Here is a 24,833-nt window from a genome sequence, read left to right as displayed (position 1 = left end):
CGCATTCGACCTGCACGAGTTTATTTCTAACATAAATCATGCTTTGAATACCCTGTTCTTCTCTAATTATGAGAGAGACGAGCCAACTAACCAACTTAATCTCAACCAAAATTACCCAATGATCATTAGATTAGGTTGTTGGGTCGTGTCTCCCACAGTTCAGTCCTGTAGGCCAAGCCTCAACATGGTAGTAGAGGGAAGAGGCTGCGTGCTCCTTTTTAAAAGATTTTCTAAAATTCACAAGTTATTTTTAAAACACGTCCACGGCCGATCTGCTTTCAGTGTACAGGAAATGGCAGTAAAGATCCGTCTAGAGAATATAATAATTAAAGTGGCAACCTTCTCCTTGACCTTCACCAAATAGTGTTTCAGCCCTTTTACGGAAACCTCATAGTCTTATTAGGATACCGTCAACGGATCAGTAACTACTTCCTATAATCACCAAACAGTCATCAAACAACTCAAAGTTAACCGAATTCGTTACTTTCAAGTATATAAATATATTACACCATCGTTAGGTTGTGAAGTTAGTTATATTAGATCATCATAAGCCGTACAATATGACCGTCGTTGGAAGCATCTGCGGTAAAGGTGTAGAAGAGGGTGACCACCAGAAGGAATTGTCCGAATTGGTTGACATTTTTTTACACACTAATATTATGATATTAAACACAAAAATGGATACGGCAATGCATAGAACCTAATCGAACCTGACCTAACATACCCAACCTATGGGTATGTTAGGTCAGGTTCTATTAGGTTCTATGCATTATCGTATTATTTTATGTGTTAAACAACTTGCCTCGACATACACCAGCAATGGCGAGGAAGAATACGTGGAAACGTTCATCATTTATATTTAACGTCTCTTGAAGAGGGATTCAGCTAGGTAAACAACAAAAATGGCACCGGGAGGAGAATTGTGAATCGGGAGAGTAAATAAAAAGATTGTCAGGTTCTATTAAGTTCTATGCATTTTCGTTTCATTTTTGTGTTTAATATCATGATATTAGTGTGTAGAAAAAATGTCAACCAATTCGGACAATTCCTTCTGGTGGTCACCCTCTTGTACACCTTTGCTGTATCTGCTGCTCTGCATGTAAACAAAATGGCGTCGACAAAACATTGAACGTTAATTTGTATTCAAGCCAAAAATGTGGAAAAAAATGCAATTCATTACATAACCAGTCAAAAATGGATAGTATACGTATGACACTCACTGTAAGTTCTATTCATGCTCTTAACTATTACCCTGAAATATCACTTTGTATAAGTCGTTGTCCTGCCACATAACCTCTCTTGTGGCAGAACTATTCAATCACTTACCTCCAGATGAAGCACAGACTAACTATTAATCAGTCGCGAGGCAGAAAGCTGTATCAAGGGCCGCCCAGGAGTGGTGGCATGTTTTCAACTATCTTTTAAGATGGAGGAATTGAAAACATGCCACCAGTTTTCTGCCACAGGATAGGGGGTCCAATGTTAAGTTGTAACACGAAATCTTTTTTTTTTCCCTTCTAAAGTAGAATCATACGGATCTGATCGAGTCTTTTTTATCTTAAGTTTGTTTTGGTTAGATTAAGTAGGATTATGTTACATTAGGTTTGTGTGGTTGGTTCGTGTGGTCTGAAAAATAAGTGGTTCCATGGCTTCGTTCGTGGTGTTTTCTTAACAAACGTGAACAAACCATCTTCACTGGTAACTGGAACGAAAGTATATTCGAGCAGATTTAGACAACAAACTCCTTAATACTTAATGTAATTTTTCAATACTTTTACGTTTCCCTTTCTTTAATATCAGTGTGTGCAAAATAAAGGAACTTATTAAAATACAAGTATTATTCCGTAGATTTTAAAAGATATATCACCACTGGTGATTCACCAGAAAAAGTAGTTAGTCATAAACATTGTTGGACTTGATAAGAGCGTCTGGTAGTTGAGCCATTTTTACGAAAATGACTTGTCAAATGTAGTTCCCGTTAAACATTATGTTAATGTGTGTGGGCGGGGCTCTATAACAACTGTCCTCCAAAAATAATGTTTTAAGGCACCGCCCACTTATGACGTTAGCATCAGACTTCAACACAACAATTTTTTCTCATGACTGGCCACTACGAGCACAAGATAGACAACGCTAAAAACGTTATTCTTTAAAAAGTTCAGAACCAAGTAAATATTTAGTTAGGTCAAGTTAGTTTAGGTTATGTTTGGTTAAGTTCGGTTATAGTGTTAGGTTAGGTAAGATTTGTTCATATTACTACAACTATCCATTGTACAATACGCTTTTCATTAATCTTAGATTTTCAAATAAATTATTTTTCTTTTATTAACCTAAAACGTTGTCATATCATGAAATTATATGATAGGAATTAATCTTTTCAGTGGAAAATGAAAGATAAAAAAAGTCAGTATAGTTCTTGTTTTTCTGACGGAAAGATTTTCATGTCCAATTCTATTTCAATTTCTTAGTTCATTTCATAGCTCTCATTCCCTTGTTCCTCACCATGTCTTACCTGTTCATTATGTAACCATCTGCGTCTGACTACCTGCACGTCTTTGTACCCAGACTTGCATATACACCTGTACTATCATACAGGTACAGTACAGTACTTGCACCTGTACTTTTCTTCTTTATCAGTACTTGTATCTCTTACTGTACCTGTACTTGCATCTGTACCTGCACTTGTAATTTCTCCTGTACTTATATATTTATACCTGTACTTGTACCTACTTGTATCTATACCAAATCATGTTTTCATCAGAACATAACTTTTTCTGTCCATTTTAGTTTGTCATATCGGTCACCTTTAATATCTCCAAGTGCAGCATAAGTTCTTTCATTTTCATTCCAGTGACACCTTATTACATAAAGTAGTTCCCAGCTGACAAGAAACAGTCATTGTTGTATGATAGAATACTTTGTAAGATAAGGTCAGCGTAATAAATGGTAAATGAAAGATCAAATAATATCATTTGCTTTATTTTACACCTTAAAAATGGTAGTGTTGATACAGTGTGTAGTGAGAACACTTAAAAAGCTGCCGACGAAGCCCAGGGCCGTCGACACGACTGTACAGCGACGGGGCTGAGGTGCCCCTCCCGTGGCCACGGAGGGCCTCTGGGGGAGGTGGCCCGGAGGGTCCCTTGGGGCTAGCTCTCCCCTGGGGGAGGTGGCCCCGGGGGTTCCCTGGGGCTCACCCCTAGGGGAGGGACAGGCTGGGGGAGGTGGTGATGCCGTCCCCACCCACCCTGGGGCATCACTTGCCTAGGGGCAACATGAGTCAGGGCTCCTGCCAGCTCTCTCAAGGCAAAACGTCATCCCAACATAACTTTAGTCATTAACTTAAATAGGTCTTCGTCATTGGCTGTGAAATTTGTAAAAGTTGTAAGGTGCAGCCAATGAGAAGACATATGACAAGCTAGGTGGGTGAGGACAGGACGCCGCCAGCCACCGCCACACTTTGTACTAACAGAAGCCAACTCTCTGGGACCAACACGCGGACGACACGCTCTTCACGGTACTAGTTCACGCCGGGGGCTACTGGGGGAGGGCTAATTGGGGTCTTAACATCACTGGGGTACAGGGAGGGGAGGGGGGAGTATTCAGGCACCCCTGGGAAGAAGATTAAGGTCACGGGGATGTATGAGGCATCCCAAAGGTGAAGGTGAGACTAAAGGAGAGTAATAGTATTATTGGAAGGTAAGGGAAGGTATTAAGCACCGACAGCATGAAGGCATATTGATGGGAAGGAGGACTGGAGTATCATGTATGAGGATAGTGAGAGAGTAGGGAAGGAAGGCGAGGACACCATAGGGTCTCTCTACTTCTCAGAGGCCACAACTTATTACACTCAAAAAATGGGTTTTACAAAAAAGGAATGATTTAGTATACAACCAAAATGATATGTAAAACTATTTAATAAAAATGACAATTTAGCGAAATAAAGGTTGGTCCGCTGTTAATAGACATAACATAGCCGCTGAATATTAATACATTAAAACACAACACCACAACTGAACTTACATTACACCTTAATGTTTTCCCAGTCTCGTGTCATCAAAACATTTAACTTATATAACAATTTAACAACTCTTGTAAAATATTAAGTATTCAATAAATAAATAATCCTTAAAAGAGAGAGAGTCTATGTTACAGAGGGGCGCACGCGGAGTCCTCCTGCTTGACCCTGACCGACGCAAGTCACTCTTAGAGATCCCTTCTCCTGACGTCACACCCTTATGGTTGTCTCTTGTTGGTCTCGCGGTAACAGCAAGCATTAGCTACATATTGGACAACTTTTTCATAGATGAAAAATATAGAGTACAAATTTAAAAGTATTAAATATATTCAAAATATATGATATGGCTTTCTTTTCACTTACAAAGAATTGGAACATCATCAAATTGAGCACCAATTTACCATGGACAACCTATTTCCTCATGCCCAATTTTTTTGCACAACACTTTATCACTAATATCACCTTGGCATTAGGTTAGTAGCTTTAAGGCCAATCACAAATGTGTCAGAATTTAGGATAAAAATGGCATCGGAGTCCTATAAAGAAGCAGAGCGCAACGGACTGTCAAAGCTGCAAGGCACTGACCATTGACACCTCCCGAGGAGAGTTCCCAACAAAATAAGAACTCGAATCCGATTGAGCGCCATTTACGGGACACTTGGGGGAATCTACGTACGGACTGACTTAAGGACTCAAACCCGATTCCATAAAGTACCGCCTGAGCTGGTAGTTAAATCTTTCCTGTCTGTTAGATGATGGGGAGATTCTCAACAATGTGAGACAACTTATCTCATTACCTGTTTGTCTCTGATTCAGAGCATAATTGATCACAACAAGTCAGGTCTCTGGGTAGTTTTCATCATCAGTAAAGTGCTTTGAGGCATAAATATCTTCAATGATTCAGTTTTCTGTTTTCAATATTAGTTTGGAAGATGCACAGTCAGGGATCAGACATTTTAATAATAATAATAATAATAATAATAGGATCTTCCACGAGCTCAGGAGGTACTTGAGGAGGAGGGTGTGACTATGTCGTTCACTACACCCTACACTGAGGGGCCCAGTACAGTGTATCCGTGTCCGTGGGCTGCCTAGTATCACATTCTGGATGGGTAGGAGGAGGTGGGGCCTCACAGTGTTCGACACAAGAGTCTTGCCACTTCGTCTAGAGGCGCATGTAATAAAATAATTATAATTAATCTTATCTATATACTATTTACAGACTCACAGAGTGATAGTCATTACAGTGTGGAGATTAGAGGCAATATATACAGAAATAGGCAACTGGGAAGCTCACAAGAGTTCCCTCTGATAATATTATTATTTTACAGATTCTTGAAAAAATATCAAGTTATTGTCAGAAGGAAACCGGTACATAAGTGGTTCATATTGTGCAGTGAGTGCACAACCCTCTTCTGTATCACTTCATCTGCAACAGCTAAGTGTGAGCAGGGACCATACTGAAGGTGTTGCTGACACTCCCGCTGGGGATGCAGCTGCACTCTGGTCCTCCTGTAGCAGCTGATGAGAATCCTCTTGTAGCTGAGAAGAAACCTCCATGACAGAGAAGTACAGGCCAATGCCCTTATGCTCCTGTACAGTCGATTTCAATTATGTCTTTTGGGACGTCTACGAATTGATACACAAGCCGCTGGCCATCAACCTTAGCCAAGATCCCACGCTGGTAGTAGTATCTGTAGAGATAAACAAAACATTTAGTATCACTTTAAATATTATAATACATCATCAATACATATTATACTTGTATAAATTAAATGAAAGTGATTTTTGAAAGTTCTGAAGTCTGAAGAGCTACTACATAACTGGGTTTTAGACTGCAGTACCATCATGAACTGCCCTCTTGTGGAATTACAATAAACTCATCTGGTATCCAACAATATAAATTAACAAACCCAACTATATGAGCCCCCAAAACACTTCTCATTTTACTCTACTTAAAAGTATACTGTACAATGAAATTATACTTACAAACTAACACCTACAAACACAACCACCACTTCCAGTTCAATGTTAAGTGTCGAATACCAATTGTTTCTCAACACATCTACAGCTATACAGTACTACAATCCTTGTTTCATGTGAAAAAAGCTCCTAAAGTTGTGGCTGTTAACCATTGAGAGCAATTTCTTATAAATGATGGTTAACAATAGGATGGGAGAGCTGGTATGGTAGTATACTATAGGTATGATGCAAAGAGAGGGCAGGAGTATGGTGGGTTGAGGATAGAGAGAGGACAAAGAAAATGGCAGGAAGTATAACGGAGGAGGTGAGGAAAGTGTGTGTAGAGTGTTAGGTGAAAAGAATAAGATTATAAATAAAAAGATAGAAAAAAATAAATAAACGATGACCCACCTTAAAGCACGGCCCATAGTTTCGTAGTTCATGTCAGGTTTGTTCTTATGAAGACCCCATAACCTGGACACCGCCTTTGAGTCGACCAGCTTAAATACACCCTTCTCTCGGTTCGTCCACTTTATGTACTTAGGGCAGCACTCCTTGTCCTGCAGTAACTTCAGTAGGAATTCCCACAGGTATGTTGTTGAGCCTGGAACAAGTTAAAAAAAACTTATTAGGAACAGTGTAGTGGTAAATTGGGTTGCATTAGGTTGTATGGGGTTTGATTACTTTGGTTAGGTTAAGGTTAAGTCTGATATAGGTGAGGTTAGCTTAGGTTTGGGTTGGTCAGGTGTGGTAAGGTTATGTTAGGGTAGGTCAAGATCAGGATAGGGTACCGTTAGGTTGGAGTCGGTTAGGTTATTCTTGGATAGGCAGGCTTTGATTGGGTTAGGTTACGGTGTGATAAAATATATTTCAGTTTTTTCCCAGTATAATACAAGAAGAAAATTGAAGTGGTGGTTCTGGACCTCACCTTCTCTGCTCTTCCTCTTCATGCCAGGCTGCTGTTGGCCGTTGGCATCCACGGGCTTGGGCTTACGTGCCTTCTTCTTCATCCTGGGAGGGAAGCCCATGTCGCCCAGGAAGAAGTCCTCGGCGGAGGAAGAGGAGGAGGGGGAGGCGGTAGATGGCGCGGGGCCCATACCGGAGGTGACCATGTGGGTCATGTGTGAGGAGGAGGGCCCCAGGAGGGGAGATGCGAGACCTGATGGGTGGCCAGTGTAGTGAGGGGAGGTGACCCCGTACGCTGCCGCCACACCCCCGGGAGACCCAGTATCCATGTAACCCGACACACCCACACCGCCATAACCCATCACCTGAGAATCTGTAAAGAAAACAGACAGTGCTTAGTTACATGTTCAAACAACAATCATAATCTCAACTTCTAAAAATAATAAATAAGAAAGCTACACATTGGTAATAATACATAATATATTTATTATCGGTGGCGGTGCTGTACCAATAACAACACTGCAGACCCGTAATATTAGTAAAGAGTGACGCTGCACGTAATAGTGTACATCTGGTAGCAGTGGTGGTGCGGTATACTAGTAACCTATTAACCCGCTGTTACGACAAGTTACGGGAAGTCTGGGACGACGGTTAACCCTTCCCTCCCGCGCAACACTTTCCCACGGCGTTCCATCACATCCCTCGGGGGGTGGGACGAACCTCTGGCCCATCACAGCTTTAATTTCCTACCATAATAACTGTTTCGCTCTTCAACCTTTGCTTCTCCACATGTCGGGCGAGTGAACAAGATAGCCACTGAACGAGTGAGACGCTTCCCCGCGGCCAATTATCGTTGTCGCTGGGGAGTTGAGCGGAAGTACAGACCAACATTAACCTCCCCCGCTGCAAGACAAAGAACCAATTATATCTTCCTCAATCTCTTTGTAAATCTTATCTTACGAGAGAGCATTGTTTCGTCAACTGTGTCAATAACACCACCGTGTACACGTGGTCAATGATATGTGTAGTGCACGTGTGACACATCACATGTAATCAACACGAATGAAACCACTATCCAGTATACTTTCATGCGCCTCCACTGTTTACCACCACTATCAGGACGTCCTTCATCACCAACAACAAACCTACCGCAGGCTTTATTATAAACATGTAAATTCGCAAAAACAACATTCTCGCCTATCGCAATCTACGTAACCAATTATGGCAAAACAATGTGTAATAACTGAACTGTGTATATATATATATATATATATCATCAGAATTATTTTAATCGTGTCTGGCCATGTGTTAGAATTCTCTCAAAAAGCTCGTTTCCTGCACCTTACTGGAGAAGTTCCCGCCAAAAGTCTGTGTTGGCAGCAAGATCAAGCACAGTTGCCAAGTCAATATATTGTGAATTTTATTCATTATCTTCCCACAAATCCCAATGCGTGACTATATTTAGATTAATTAAATACAATTAAAAATTATCTAAATATTAATTTGTTCAGTACATACGACACGAGTAATGGCTCAGCTAGAGTATTTATAAATAGTGTAGTTGTCGTACATACATGTGCTTGTCGGGTGAGCAGGTGGCGGGAAAACGGTGTCAACGTGCTGCCTCAAGGTCGGCCCCGCTCCTCCAATGCTCCACTCTTTCTTCACCTTCTGACTGCCTATCACCGTATCCTTAACACATGACCAACTTGCACTCATTTTTGGAGGCACGCATCACCACATAACCACTTCAACTTTTTAACACAAACTACCAAATAAAATACGACTTCAACGCACACGTGCCAATAGTTTTCCATCTTGGATAAATTATTCTTAAAACTGTTAATTCTTTTTATCTAATCTATTTAAAAGTATTTAATCAACTAAGAAGGAATGTTCTAACAGAAATTCCCACTCGAGTACAAAACCGCAGCATTGACGCGGAGAATAAACTTGACTTTGAGAACCTTACAGTGCTGACTTGGGGCGGACTTGCAAAAATATGACAACGATTTCCTGTCGTAAGGCCATAAAGACAACGTCAAAACCTCACTTAGACGTTTTCCGGGTATCTAGGAAGACGAGGCAATGATTCATAAATGTCTTAGGCATAATTAATGACCTCTTCTATAATTTGATTTACGACTTACTTTAAAAGTTGTGAGTTTGATAAAGATGGAATAAGGTCACGAACATGGGGGGGGGGGGCTGCTTTACACTTCACCCTCTGGCCTAATAATGGTAAACTGAAGAATGCAAATTTGTATAATACGAATATACGTGAGTAGTGGGGGTGTTACCAGATGACCTTGGGATTGGTCAGTCAACCCGCCTTCACCCTTTGTTCCTTGGCCGGACGAACCCGCCCTCCACCAATCAGAGACCAGGTACCACGCCCTCCACCAATCAGAGGCCAGGCACCACGCCCTCCACCAATCAGAGAACGGATACCCCCGCCTATGCAACGCAGCCTCGTCAGGACCATGCAAGCAGGCCTAAATCTAAATGCACATTTTGCCGACCGCTGCAGTTAATGATTTAATTTTATATGAGTAAGAGTCGACCTGTCAGTAGGTGTTAACTAGCGGGAGAATGAGGGAGCGTTAGGCCTGTCACTCACGGGTCACTGGGTCTACAGAGGAACTAATTATTCAAACTTCCCCGTACTAAAACTGACGTAATGTATTATGAATTTCAACGTATGCAAATGTATTAAAGGCCCAAATGTCGATAATGAGGTTGTGCGTGTATGGGTAGCCTGGGGTCACACAAGGTCAGAGATTGTTCCTCACTGATTTACGAAGTCCGTCAATCATTAACTTCTGATAACTTGGGGATGACTTATGTTTACTTAATATTATTCCTAAGAAGTTTACCTGACTTGTTTTTTAACACTAGACGAGGAAAAGCTATCAAGTGTTCGCCTGGTTCACACACTCCATCTCGGACCAAGTGCCAACTTACCGAAAGATAAGCTGACGTTGTGATTATTTTTTGTGGTGTAGCAAGTTAGACTGATGACCAATGACGACCAACTCTCAGTGGTGGAGTGTACGGCCCTAGAGTGAGTGAGTGTGTGTGGTGGAGTACATGTGGTGGTGGTGTGGTAGTAGTGGTGGTGGTGGTGGGGAGCAGTGACTTGCTGACTTTGAGCGGCGCAGCAAGGTCACCTCTCCCACCCCCACCATCCTCCACCCCTGCCACTGTCCCCCATCATCACCACCACCACCATCATCACCACCACTAAAAGAATTAACCATTGGGATGGAGGGAGGACCCAAGAAAATATCTCAAGAGTGTTATAGAGACACGAAACAACGACATATTTTGGATTACTTCCGACGGCCAGCCAGCATCGTTGGTGAAGAAGGGAAACTGTGGAAAGAAAACCCTTGGTGGCCTCGAGCAGGGGCCTCCTTCTGCCTAACTGTGAGATAAGCCACGCACCCTCCCGCCACTATGGGCCTTGCTTGTCCACTGTTTCCCTACTCGTACTCCCGCAACACTTAGGTAGACGTTACGCGCTGGACCCGACGGCGGATGCGCGGCATTTCCGTTATCCCACTGGTTGGAGTTCCCGCCGCCACCAACGATATCGCCACACTTTCATGAGCCACTATTGTACAACTTTCACTTCAGACACCATGATGTGGACAACCTTAGTTATCCTTACCACAATGCCAATACGTATCCTCTACCAGTTACTGACATCATGTTCATTAACTGTAAAGCTGCTGGTATACTAACAGGAGACTCCGGAGAGCCTTGGTGGGACGACTGTAAAGGAGACTCTTACCAGTCGCCTCAAAGAAGCCAATACACCACAACTACCGCGACCTTTACGCCAGTGAGATGGTGTACTGGATAGAAATCACGTTCACAGGGGAATAAGATGAGAGGAATGTGCACAAGAGTGTTTTAATATCTGGGTGTAGTGCGCCCCCCCCTCCCCCGACAACACACACATTGCCTCAGTCCTATGTATTTCTATTTAAGAGGTCTAAATTAGGTCTCCCTATATAACAAATCTCATAAGGTGGTAACAAGGTGGCCAACACTATACCACGACTACCACCATCCCTACCACTAACTACAACCAGCAGCCAGAAATATATATCACACCTCTACCACACCACCATTATCAACCAACACATAGTTATATATCCCTATTACTTCCACCACTACCACCAACACACTGCACCACTTTCCCTTCTACCACCACCACATGCTACACCACTCTCACCACACACACACACACACTCTCACTTCCAACACCACCTTGACCTACTTGGCAACAGCGTACTCCCAACTTTCCCTTCGGCCTGGACACGCGACGCTGAAGGTTCCTCTCAGAGCAATACATTTCCTCATCAGACTGGCGCTGACACGGAAACTGTACACTTAACCTAAGCTAACCTCACTGAACCTAACCTGACACGGAAACTACACTTAATCTAACTGAACCTAACCTAACCTATCCAGACGCTAGTTAAGACGTCAAGCCACCCCCCCCCGTCCAATATTGTTTCAGGTACAACAATAATGTTCCCTAGTTACAAAAAAGTAAATAAATAAATAAAACATAAATAAATTAAAAGAGGGTGAGACCACATACAAGCCATCACTGATAAAGTGATCATTAAACGCAACCAACTGCTAACGTAACCACAACCAACTTCTAACGTAACCACAACCAACTTCTAACGTAATCACAATCTACTGCTAACGTAACCTAACCTATCCCCCAATCCCCGGTAGCAATAGAGTGTTTAATCATCAGGTTCTCATAAGCGGAGGAGGAGGTGGGGGGGGGGAGGGTACTAATCTTCGGGATAATCTAAGGAGACAAATAGGACACCCTGATCTAAACACTAGAGAGAGACCGAGAACAATATTGATCATGAGCATGAAGACGTTGAAGATGTAAGCTGCAGGTAGGAACCCACCCAGTACAATATACCTAACCTAGCGACACCAGCCGACATTATCTAGCATGTATAGGAGACATAGTTAACGACACAGATGTAAACAAAACCTAAAGCCATGATATAGTGTTTATAGAAAGACTACATCATGATAGAGTGTCTATAGAAAGACTACATCATGATATAGTGTTTATAGAAAGACTACATCATGATATAGTGTTTATAGAAAGACTACATCATGATATAGTGTTTATAGAAAGGCTACATCATGATATAGTGTTTATAGAAAGGCTACATCATGATATAGTGTTTATAGAAAGGCTACATCATGATAGTGTCTATAGAAAGGCTACTAGATGTTTACATACCTTGAGGCCTTGGGAAGGTTGGTGTGAGCGGTGGCTGGGACGATGAGCGCATGTGGAGTTGTTGTGGGGAATAGGTGGGATGGAAGGACGGTAGTGACCCTCCTGCCTCCGCTCCTGACGAAGGGGAGTCTGGAGTCCGCGACCCACATACTGTAATACAGAAGAAGATACACATGTTAATATATTTTGTTTTGTTTTCGTTATGTTCACTTGTAATTTCACAATAATACATACACACGGACACACATTAAAACAAACACACACACACACACTTTATTTATAAAAAGGAGGTAGGGAGGGTGTTTGTCATGGCATATAAAGGTGGATGAGAATCCAACTGGTGACAGGTCACTAATGAGCCAAACAGTGCCATAATAACGGTACAGCAGCCGGCACTCATTACCAGGTGCTTCTGTGGGCACTAAGGCCATCATCGCCTCTTCCCAATTATCGTCCGTTTCGTTGTTTCCACCTTTCTCTTCTCTCATTATCACAGGATCAACTTCCCAAAATAAACTTCTGGGAGCTCTCCCCCCGTGACCCGAGTTGTGGTCACCTCTCACACACTGGGTCAACACCTGTCTTCGTCTCCGGTGACCTGACCTGGGTTGACCCCCACTGACCCTCTGGCCACAGGGAAATAAAAGCGGCTAAATATATAGTGTCAGGGACGTACTTGTTTGTGCTACCACCCACGTGATGATGATGATGACTGTGGTGACGATGATGATGACGACGGTGCTGATGATGAAGACGATGATCGTAATGAAATCTTTAAGTACCGGCGTTGCTTGGGTGGTTTCGGTCAGTCAGTCATCCTCGGGGGATAGTGGCAGTACCCGTGGGAAAGGAAGCGTGTGTCTGAGGACTGGTAACAAGAGACGCTAGTAGGGGGTGGACGAGGCCTACTGTCGAGTCTTCCTTCTGCCAAGAGGGTGACGTGATGCCCTACTTAAGGCCCTCCCTCCATACTGACACCTCCCCTCCCTCCATACTGACACCTCCCCTCCCTCTATTTCCTCACATCTACAGCCTATACACCTACCCTTACAATCCCTCCCCCCCCACCCCTCTCCCGTCTCGAAGAAAGAATTTTACTGTCTTAAATATTGAGAAAGTTAAGGATTCGGGAAAACGTGAATTGCAGCTATCAAACGGTGCGTGCGTGTGTGTTGGTTCTGGAGTAAGACTGCTGAATAACCGCCTCGGACCCCACGATCTCCCAGGACTATCAGAACTACATTATATAGGTCCAGTAGGAAGGGTCTCTCTCTCTCTCTCTCTGGCTCACATCTCCCTCCCCATCAACCCACCTTCAGTGTCTCACCTATTACCCACCAACCCACTCACCCTTTTCCCCCACCCTACACCCATCCTTTCCTGCCAACCTACGCCCACCAACCCACCCCACGCCCACCAATCTGTTCCCCTTTCCCCCAATATGTCCAGAGGGGGTAAGGGAGGGGGAGAGGGAAGGAAGGGGGAGAGGGAAGGAAGGGGGAGGAGAGGAGTGTCTTCTTGGTTAATCAGTTGCGTCGTGAGTACGTTTGGTCTACCAGAGGACAGCATGAAGTCAATGAATGGGAAGAATAAGGATAAAACAAGAAGATAAACAGAGAGAGAGAGGGGCAGGAGGAGGAGAAGAAGAAAGAGGGAAAGAAAGACGGACAGAAGGGGAAGAAGAAGTAGAAGGAGGAGAGACATAGGGGGGAAGAAGTAGGAGAAGGAGAGACAGAGGACGGGAAGAAGTAGAAGGAAGAGGAGGAAGGAGTGTGCAGTGAGAGAAACATACCTGCTAGGTGTAGTCTGGTCTTGGACTCGTCATTACTGGTGTGTCCGCTGGAAGAGTCCACGTCCGACACTCCAGAGTCCGCGGGGGAGGGAGGCAGAGACCCGCCCACTGTAAAGTACACAAGAGAGAGAAACACCGTGAGTAACACGCTAAGAAACACCCTAAGTATCACCGTGAGTAGCATCAGGTGGTAAGGAACACACACACTTTATAAAGGCAACACCAAAGGCTCTAGCGCCTCCTGAAACAACAAAGTGCCAGCAAAGGCGATCAAACAGGGTGAAAACAGCGTCTGGCGAACAGGAGCTTTATCACTAAAGACTCCAGCGCCTCCTGAAACAACAAAACTTTTGCCAGCAAAGGCGATCAAACGGTGGTTTAAAACAACGCCTGGCGAACGAGAGATCTTCTGTCTGTTACTCTAGGGCAAAATATACACCGCCGTTTGACCGAGTCCTTCCCCTCTTCCACCCCTTCGAGTCGATCCCAGGTCTCAAGGTTTGTGAATGGAAGGCTTTCCCACGGCGCCAAGATGCTCCTCGACAACACCCAACAACAGGTACAAGAACGGCACTGTTTGTAGGACTCCTCCGTTGCCTGGATACCGTTGCTACGACTACTGTTGATCTAAATGTCAACAGTACGGGACACAGACACACTTGCCTTTAATGAATGAAGCAAGATTTTCGCTTGGATGTTTGTTTGTTTATTTATAGTCATTTACTTTGATGCTGCTGAAGTTTGAAACTGTAAACACAACTTATAATGTTTCGGGTCCACACACGTCACAAACACAAAGCACATGTCACAAACACAAAGCACACGTCACAAACACAAAACAAGCCAGGCAAATTACGCGAAAACACACACACACACACACACACACTTTTCCTCCTTCGGCTGAGACCCTCGGGAGAGCTTTAGCTGTGTGAGATAACCTTTAGGAACCGACTCTCTCATAGTTCGTACCATGGAACACACACCCACCCACCCAGCTGAGATCTCTTCCATCTCACACTATCTCACATCCTCCTCTTTCGCACACCCTTTCATTTCTCTATCCCTCTCACTTACCCTTCTCTCTCTCTCTCTCTATCCCTTTCATTATTCATTCTCCTCTTTCTCGCGTTCTCTTTCATCCCTCCTATCCTCATACTCTCTCTCTCCCTCCTTCTCTCACTTTAACCTCATCCTCCTACCCACTTTCTCCCACGTAGATTGAGCCTTAAGTTATCGTGAATGTGTTTCCCCTCCCACGCTAGCTAGCTCATGGGCTGGCCTGGGCGTCTCCTGCGATCCTTTGCTCCTTCCTGTTGAAGCTTAAAGCACTCACTCTCTCTCTCTCTCTCTCTTCTGTACCTCATTCTACCCACCCACCCAGCCATCCATCCACCCACCTATCCACCCAGTCTCAAACTTGCATCAGTACGCTCAACAGCTTCCAGTAAGCGGTATGTACCCTATCCCCGTCGACGCCTCCTCCACTATGTACCACCACCACCACCCCCCATCCCCCCACTTCCTAAAACAAGTAAAGCGCCCCCCCCCCTCTCGCTCTCTCTCTGTCTCTCTCTCTTTCTCAGACACAAGTGAAATCTGTGAAGACTGCATCGCTGTCTGGGTCCACTTTAATTTAAGATAAAGTGCAAGTACTCTGTGTGTGTGTGGGGGGGGGGGAGGTCGTGTTGTAGGATGGTTATGCTAGTAGTGTGGTAGTGGTTGAAGCAATAGGTTGTGCTGTTCGTAGTAATAGTCATGCTGCTTGGAGGAGGAAGAGGAGGAGGAAGAGAGGAGGAGTGTGGTGGCAGGATCGTCGCAGTGCGGGCAGCTGAAGCTCATCTCAGCTCCGGGGTCAGGGTCGTTTACAGCAGCCGTGAGGATGGTCGACGGCTCTTTTTGGTTCACCAGGGGGAAGGGGGGCGGCGACCCAGGGGTACACTTCCACTCCACCAAGTGTACGACCATCATTCAGTGTCCATCAACTATACTCACTGTTATCCTTGCTCATCAACCACACACACACACCTGATGATGAAGACAGACAGTGTGGTATATAAGTCTTAACACTGCCCCCCCTCCCTCAGCTACTATGACGATGAAGTGTGCCGTGTCACCCCACCCCGTGTCCTCTACCCTCTACCACCACTACTACCCCCCACCCCCACAAGGCTCCACCTCTCTTGTAGTTAATATCCTTCATCTGGCTCCCCTCTACACTCCTGGCCACTACCATGAGCTGCTCTGGTCCATCACTGCCAGCGGGGGACACATTGGTCCAGAGGGGCGATGTGGCACCCCAAGGTACTAGTAAATGGGTCCAGCAGTGGTCCAGAGGGATAAATCTAACAATGGACCAAGGCTAGTCTAAAAAGCCCATGGTCCAGGTGGGTGAGTCCAGGGCTGGTCCAGAGCGGTGGTGGTCCAGGCAGCTGTGGGCGGGAGCCGCCCCCGCATAACCTTCACTTCCAGTCTCGGTTCTTCCGCGCGTCTTTAAAAAGTGCGTCACCAGCGGCCAGTGACGTAACTGCCGCTATTTTCGTGTGGATCAATAGGTAACTTTGCGATCAGGCACTGCGTCCCGACCCCCGGCCTGGCCGCGGCTTCCACCTCCTCTTACCTCACTCCCACCAACATGAGTTGCCACATACCATTAACGCCTTTTGTAATACAAAAACAGCGTCGCCGCCTGTGTTTTGCATCAATACACTGAGTAAGAACCAAACAAAACTCACTGAAACTTAAGTAAACTGCAGAACGCCGCCGGCGGATCCAGACAATCGTACCCTTGACAATCCAGGCCGTTCTATGACGTCATAGCCTGAGTTGCCGCAAGGTCAATAATTTACCCCAACTTGGTGTTGTGTATCACACGGTCACACCAACTGCTGTACCAGGAGGGAGACCCCACACAACCCCTCCTGGAGCACAACAAAACAATCCACAACCTCCTTTACTCATAAATAACTTAACAAAAAACGGTGATGATAAGAGCGGTGTGGCAACAGTCTCAAGTGTGAGGTCATATTAGGTAAACCGTGTTTGTCGGTATTCCGGTAAAGTAGCCACACTCTGAGCCCCGGAAACAAGGAGTGTCACGGAGCCGCTTATCACGGGAAGGACCCGTCAGAAATCCTGGAAGCTGTTATGTGCTGTGCTTATACTGTGAGATGAGGTACTACAGTCACCCTTAGTTGGAGGGATCTCTCTCTCTCTCTCTCTCTCTCTCTCTCTCTCTCTCTCTCTCTCTCTCTCTCCTGGAAGCTTACACAAGGAAGCTTAATAAGAAAATTAAAGACCGTCTATGTAATCCTGAAAGCTTTGCAACGTCAACACAGATCAGTCTTAAAAGCTTTGACCAAAGATCCAGTTTGAAAGTTTTGAAAGCTTAAAGAACAACACAAACCCGCCCTGAAAGCTTTGTAAGGGATATCAAAAGAACAACAACAACACTCTCTCCTTATCTATCTTTAGCAAGAGAGAGAACGAGAGATAGCAAACTCACTCTCTCTCTATCTCCTTTTCTGCACTATCTACACTACACTTTGTTACATCTGTGGATGATTTGGGTACACTATAGTGACTGGCCGGACCCCCACCACCACCCGGGCAACGTGACAAAGACTGGGAGAATTACTGTCCTTTAGTTTACTTCAGTTACAAGAGGACCTCCCACCTGCAGTATATAGTGAAGAAGAGCTCTCTCTCTCTCTCTCTCTCTCTCTCTCTCTCTCTCTCTCTCTCTCTCGGGGCTTATCTTAACTACTTCTTGGTTGACTACTAGGTCATGTTTGTCGTTACAGTTCCTGGTTGGTGTCATAGTGTTAAGTAATTGCCGTCTGAGTACTACCTGCTGGAGGCTGTTATTGATGTCTCTCTCGGGAGTAAGGTGAAGACTAGCTCCTCAACCTGACGAGAGAGAGAGAGAGAGAGAGAGAGAGAGAGAGAGAGAGAGAGAGAGAGAGAGAGAGAGAGAGAGAGAGAGAGAGAGCAGATCACAGAGACACAGTTATAGCAGGAGACCACCACAGACCCCAGCAGGAGGCGATATACAGGTAAATAAACCAACTTACCTGAGGTGTTTGGCTGGGAGGCAGAGTACGCGGTCCGGTGTCCAGCGTGGGCGGCTGGGTGTGGTTGATATCCGGTATTGTACAGGTTGGTATTATGGGTAGTGGTGGTGGTGGGGGCGGCGGTGGTGGTGGTAGGGTTGGCGTTCTGAAGGTGGGGCATGAGTTGACTGTTGGAGAGAAGATCCTGGAGTAGTTGTTCCCTCGACCTACCAACCCCACCATTAGGAAGATGGTGATGGTGGTGATGATGGTGGTGGTGATGGTGAGAGTCATTGTGGTGAGGGGGTACCACTCTCCCGCCATCGTTGTCTACTGTGGAAGATAAGACATAAGACATAATAAGTATAAAAAAAACATAAGACAAAAAGCTTAAATGACATTATTCAAGATAAGGAAATGTCTAATAGCCACTGCACTCAATCTTCTTCATTACCTAAACTGCAAACTTAGGTAATGATATGGAATCCAACCAATAACCCATGAAACAACAGACAAGCACTGTTTTTACACTCGTCCACCGCACATCTACCCACCCATGACAAGACTATCTAATACACTACCTGGTAACACACACACACAGTTAATGGTACGATAAATTACTCAACGGAACCGTAGTATTTACATTGTGTGTGTGTGTGTGAGAGAGAGAGAGAGAGAGAGAGAGAGAGAGAGAGAGAGAGAGAGAGAGACTGGCCAGTAGTAGCCAGCCAGCCAGACAGACAGATGACTAAAGTTATATAAAGCCCTCGTGAATTCCGCCTTTGACCTACATTGATAAGACATTTAAACCTTCCGTGTGTTCGGGGTGGGGTGGGGTAATCGGGGTTGGGGGCAGGGTATGGATGTCAGCCAGGGCCCAGAAGCTATCGTAAACAGATATTACAGCGGTAATTGTCGCAACCAGACATTTGTAAACAGAAAATACGAGGCAGTACCTCGAGTGACTGACGCGCTGATACAACACGTGTTAACCCGCGAGGTGAATTTTCAGGTGTAGACACATGTAAACTGTAGACAAACAAATTTAAGGCTGGTTTACATTAAGCTTGCGTGTGTGTGTGGGGAGGGGGTAAGTAGGTGGGTCATCCGTGACCTTATAAGCTTGGTTGTGTGACCTCGCAGGGGGGTAGGGGGCGGGGGGGGGGAGAGGTAAAGCAGTGGAAGGAGGGGGAATTCGGAGAAGTACCTCACTCGTGTTCATTTTCTTCTTCTACTTCTTCTTATTGTTATTATTGCTAAAATTATCACTTTTATCCCCATTGTTATTTACTTATACCGAGAGAGAGAGAGAGAGAGAGAGAGAGAGAGAGAGAGAATAACATTGTCTCTCTCTGAACCAGACCTATATTCTCCACCCAGCTATACCGTCAAACCCCGTTAATACGACCCCGTTTTCGTGTTTTAACGCTACCAGTCAAATTTACCAAGATATAAATACACACACATGCACACGAGCACACACACACGGACGATGTATTATTATTATTATTGGTAGTAAAAGTGAAGTAGTAGTAGTAGTAGTAGTAGTAGTAGTAGTAGTAGTAGTAGTAGTAGTAGTAGTAGTAGGTAGTAGTAGGAATGGGACTGACCAATCCAGAGGAGATTGCTGCCACCGAACATCAAAACTCAGTTAAGCTCATGGCAGCCCTCACGGACCACATAATAGCTCAGAACGCAACAGGGGAGGTGGATACCAGTGAAGTAAACAAGATTCGAAGGTCCATTACGACAGAACGACAGCATGGCCAAAGTGATAAGTTGCAGCAACTGTTGCTGCAAGTACCAGAGAATTTGAAAAAAAAAGTCGCTATAGCGCAGGAGGTGGGCGCCTAGAACTGGTTAACTACGTTACCGATAAGGGCAAATGGTTTCAGTCTTAATAAACAAGAATTTACAGATGCCAATGCTCTAAGGTACGGTAACCCAGTAGAAGGTTTGCCCTCCCAGTGGTGTGTGACTCTTCCTATGACGTCGATCATGCCATGGTGTGCAAGAAAGGGGGCTTCATATGCATGAGGCATGACGAAGTAAAGGATCTCACAGCAAATAATGTTGAAGGAAATTTGCCGTGATGTCAGGGTAGAACCGACCCTCCTTCCATTGGACGGTGAGATTTTCCAACATAGGACTCCAAACACATCCAACGAAGCCCGTGCTGACGTCAGTGCTCGAGGATTCTGGACGCAGGGACAGCGAGCCTTCTTCGACATCAGGATATTTTATTCCATGGCCGCATGTCATCGTAACTTAGCTCTCGATGCTGCACACAGGAGGAACGAGAACAAGATAAGGGCATACGGGGAGAGAATTCAGAACGTTGATCAAGGCAGCTTCACTCCTCTAGTGTTCACAACATCTGGTGGGATGGGACCAAGTGCAAGATGCTTCTACACCGGACTCGAGGAGGTGATATCCGAACAGAAGTAGCAGCCCAGAAGTTATGTTACAGCCTAGATGAGATGTCGACTGTCCTTCTCTCTCCTTCGGTCGGCTTTGCTCTGCCTCAGGGGAACGAGAGCATCGGCCCCAAAGCCGACAACAGTTGCAGATATTGACTATGAGGCAACAGTCACTGAATGCCGCATAGATCTGCGGCTCAACTAACTCAAAACTGTTAGAATAGCTATTTATGTATAAGGATATTTAATATTAAGGTAATAAAATGGTGGCGAAGGTATGGCTATTGGGGGAGGCTGGAGGCCATATTTAAAAATAAAAGTAGTAGTAGTAGTAGTAGTAGTAGTAGTAGTAGTATTAATAGTAGTAGTAGTATTAATAGTAGTACTTTTATCAACTGTTATCATTATGGTTATTATCACACACACAACAATATACCATAGATGAGATAAGATGCCCCTTTAAAGATAAGCCTTATCATAGTAGCAGAGTATAACAGCAGTGATTGTAAGCTACTGTTTTAGGTCAGGCCTCTGTAGTGCCTCTTGTGTATACTGAAGGTGATATTGTGAACCTTAGTATTACTGTATTTGTATTCTAATTAGGGTGGTGTGGTGGTCTGAGAGAGAGAGAGAGAGAGAGAGAGAGAGAGAGAGAGAGAGAATAAAGTCAAGGTACCAAGGTCATAAAACACACACAGGAAGAGCTGAGAAAATAGGATTATAGAGAGAGGAGGAGGAGAAGAGGATGATGAGGAAGAAGGCGAGGTGGAGGAAAAAAAGAGGAGGAGGAGGAAAATAGGAGGAGGAGGAAGAAAGGGAGAGGAGGAAATCAGAAAAATTACAATGAGATTTCCTCAATAATTAATTATATACAAAAAATAGTCTTTCAAGTACAGTTAGGTTCGGTTAAGTTTGGTTAGGTTTGGTTAGGTTAAGTTTGGTTACACAACACCCGACATGGCTTCCTCCTCGCTAACAAACCTGAGCCAACTTTTTGTAACGCCTCCTTCTTTCCTCTCGCTGGTGTGTGTGTGTGTGTGTAGTGGTGATTGCTCAACCTAACCCGACGTTGGATGGGGGAAGCAGGTCACACCCTCTCTTGTCACCACAGTCTCTCTCTCTCTCTCTCTCTCTCTCTCTCTCTCTCACCCACTTAGGTTAGGTTAGTGTGATTCAACTTCAGGTGATCTTTGTGTCGTGGCTTAAGTGTGTCAGTCAAGACGTCGTTGTTCTCACGCCCCCAGGTACAGGAACAACCCGACGGAAAGTAGTATAACAACCCGACGGAGAGCAGGAACAACCAGACGGAAAGCAGTATAACAACCCGACGGAGAGCAGGAACAACCCGACGGAGAACAGGAACAACCCGACGGAGAACAGGAACAACCCGACGGAGAACAGGAACAACCCGACGGAGAACAGGAACAACCCGTCGGAGAAACAAATAGTAGGTGATTGCGGGACTGCGACCCCCCCTCCGTTACCGATGGCGCCCACAGTGTCACGGAACACACAGGTGAGACGCCGTGACATCACCTGTCTAACCTCAGCGACAGTGGTAAGTGGCGCTGACGGGACCACGAGAGATAAATGGGACACGGTGACTTGTCTGTCTGAGTGGCGACCCCGTCCAGGTGAGTCTTTACTGTGCCGGAAGACTGTCAGGGCGGAGGGGGTGGGTTGTACGCCAGGGGAGGGAGGAGAAAATTGTTGTGTTTGCCCAACCAATCATCTCCTCAAACACACACACACACACACACACACACACAATAACAGGTCACAATACACTGGGGTGACCTACGACAGTTCACTAGCCTCTAGCCTCGTCCCTCAACACCATTAGTCCCCCAACCCACCCCTCCCTCCATCCCTAACCTCGTCATCAAACACCTGTACACCTGCGGGCACCTAATTCACACAGGTGTAGCTAACTTGAGACACATACCACTGTCTTAAGGTATTGAAGTTCTTAACCCACAGAATCGGGTGCCAAGTGTCAGCGATTAAACCTGGGTCTGGCACTATCATGGCACCCCCCACCTTGTTGTAAGCTAGTGACCTCATTTGCTGTCGTTTCATTTTCCTAGTTCAGAATCAGTAGAGAAGGCACAGGATGGTTTATACAGTTCGCGTTCATCAACAAATAATGTCCAAACTCTAATATAATATATACGGTAAATATTTATAACCTAAACGTGAGAGAACAACAACATACACAACTAGCTGCTCTTAACAATGAGATGTGGTAAGTGTAGTCCTGTGTGTGTGTGTGTGTGAGTAACCCTATTACCTCAGTGACGTCGGTAGAGAGAATTACTTTCACCGGCAGTACGCAACCTAAGACAAGGCCGTCCGCCCCCCCCTCCTCAACCCAGCCCTTCTGTGGGGGGAGGAGGAACCCGTTTTTTTGTGTGTGTGTGTGTTCTCTGAAGCCCGTCCCCACTACACCTGTGTTTGTTTGTTTGTTTATCGTGTTTCTGTGTCGTTCTTCCCTCACAAATTACTTAACATACGGTGCACAGGTAAGTTACTCCCATGTTATTTTGTTCTTCAAGTTGAGGAATAATAACGTGGAGGTGGCAGAGGGAGGTGATGTAGGGGTGGGTGAAGGAGTGGTGGAAGGAGGTAGAGAGAGAGAGAGAGAGGGCGGGACAGGGAGGAGAGGATGGTGTGTCTTTGGGGAAGTTCCTACTAGTGGAGAAATGTTGACCTCCACCTAGAGTGTTGACGTCTGTGGCACTCACCCCCCCCACATAACCTCTCTACCCCCCACCTACAAGAACTAGAGGCTAGCTAGGTCGTACACCCACCCCACCCTCTTCCTATCCTCCTCCACTACCTCACCACTCCACACTCCTATCCTCCCCCCTCCACCAATTCACCTCCCCCACCCCCACAAGAACGGATCATTTCAGCACCCCCAGTTCTCACCGCCCTTCACTCCTTCGTCAGGTGGTTCTCCGTAACGACAGATAAAACCTAACCTACATATGGTAACCCTCTCTCTCTCTCTCTCTCTCTCTCTCTCTCTCTCTCTCTCTCTCTCTCTCTCTCTCTCCAGCAAGAGCCGCAGTCACCCACCAGAGCCCCAGGAACTCCCTTCTGCAGCAGTAACAGATACAAGTCTAATATATAGACCTACAGCCGCAAGGATCAGCAACAGGAACCCTCATCAGGAACAAGGAACATCAACAGAGAGAGAGCAGGAACAGTAGCAGCAGCAGTTCCGGGGGTGGTAAGTAGAGTGAGAGAGGTGGGAGGTGATGAGGGGGGGTCGGCTGGACTGGGGGTCATGGGGAGTAGCTGGAAGTGTTGCGACAATCTCCCTCTGCCCCCACCACTACTGCCATCCCCCCCTCCTCTACCACACCCAACCTCATGGTTTCCGTGACGTGTTACGCCACCGTCACCTGTAACACACCGTTACAAGGGCCACACGTAACACTAAAACAGTCACATAACACAGAGGAATCCCCCCCTGCACCCCCCACCCCTCACACACACACACTGATGTAAAGGTTCATTAACTTGTACCAATAGGGAGTTACGTCCACACACACCCGGCTCTACCTGTTACGACCATCCTTACGACCATCCCTTCTGCTACGACCATCCTTACGACCATCCCTTCTGCTACGACCATCCTTACGACCATCCCTTCTGCTACGACCACTATGACTCTTATCGTCACTACCAATCATTAGTATTTCAGGTGCACGTTTAACAGTTAACAAAATTGAACAGGTTTTTGCAGGTGTGTGTGTGTGCGCATAACATTCCGGTAGCCATGAATTGCACACACTTGCACAATCAACATCAGGTGGCCCCCTTACTCTGCACACCAGCACTTGACAGTAACCAATCATCTGATGTGTCATTCTCACACCTTGACACACACACACACACACATACACACACACACACACATACTACGTCACTTGACCATCCGGGGGCGACCTCCAGCCAAAACCCGGACATGGGCACTGCGGGTCACGTGATAAGGGCGCCATCCGATCCTAGCTTTCACTTTTTACCCGTACTGTGTGTGTGTGTGTGTGTGTGTGTGTGTGTGTGTGTGTGTGTGTGTGTGTGTCTGTTGGTGGCACACACACTAATGATGACAATAGCACTTAGCCAATATCATCATTGTAAATACAGTTATTACAAAAGTTGCCAGTTCAGAACGTGATTCCCTGAACCGTGACGCACTCATTAACCCCTTGAGTACGATGATTTAACCCCTTGAGTACGATGATTTAACCCCTTGAGTACGATGATTTAACCCCTTGAGTACGATGATTTAACCCCATGAGTACGATAACTTAAGCCCTTGCGTATCTACCTAAAGTACACTATAGTTATGTAGTGGTGAAGTGTGGCTAAGGTCTGTGAA

The 24,833-nt window shown here is 45.4% G+C and overlaps 1 protein-coding gene across 6 annotated transcripts in view; it reads right to left on the bottom strand.

The window, feature by feature from the left end:
• Nucleotides 1–2,963: 2,963 nt before the first annotated feature.
• Nucleotides 2,964–24,833, bottom strand: part of LOC121880190 (ecdysone-induced protein 74EF-like) — a 207,993-nt gene continuing 186,123 nt past the window's right edge. For 5 of the 6 annotated variants that reach the window (XM_042387321.1, XM_042387325.1, XM_042387326.1 and 2 more), the window contains 6 exons: nt 18,042–18,353; nt 13,972–14,079; nt 12,180–12,329; nt 6,909–7,259; nt 6,392–6,584; nt 2,964–5,712 (listed from right to left, as the gene is read on the bottom strand). In XM_042387321.1, the coding sequence (XP_042243255.1) occupies nt 5,604–5,712; nt 6,392–6,584; nt 6,909–7,259; nt 12,180–12,329; nt 13,972–14,079; nt 18,042–18,353 (1,223 nt within the window). In that variant the 3' untranslated portion in view covers nt 2,964–5,603. The remainder of the gene's footprint in view (nt 5,713–6,391; nt 6,585–6,908; nt 7,260–12,179; nt 12,330–13,971; nt 14,080–18,041; nt 18,354–24,833) is intronic. The other variant, XM_042387327.1, reaches the window with a different exon arrangement.

This window comes from Homarus americanus, unplaced genomic scaffold (assembly GCF_018991925.1).
Source record: "Homarus americanus isolate GMGI-L3 unplaced genomic scaffold, GMGI_Hamer_2.0 scaffold30108, whole genome shotgun sequence".
NCBI lineage: Eukaryota > Metazoa > Arthropoda > Malacostraca > Decapoda > Nephropidae > Homarus > Homarus americanus.
This window is presented reverse-complemented; position numbering and strand designations above follow the sequence as displayed.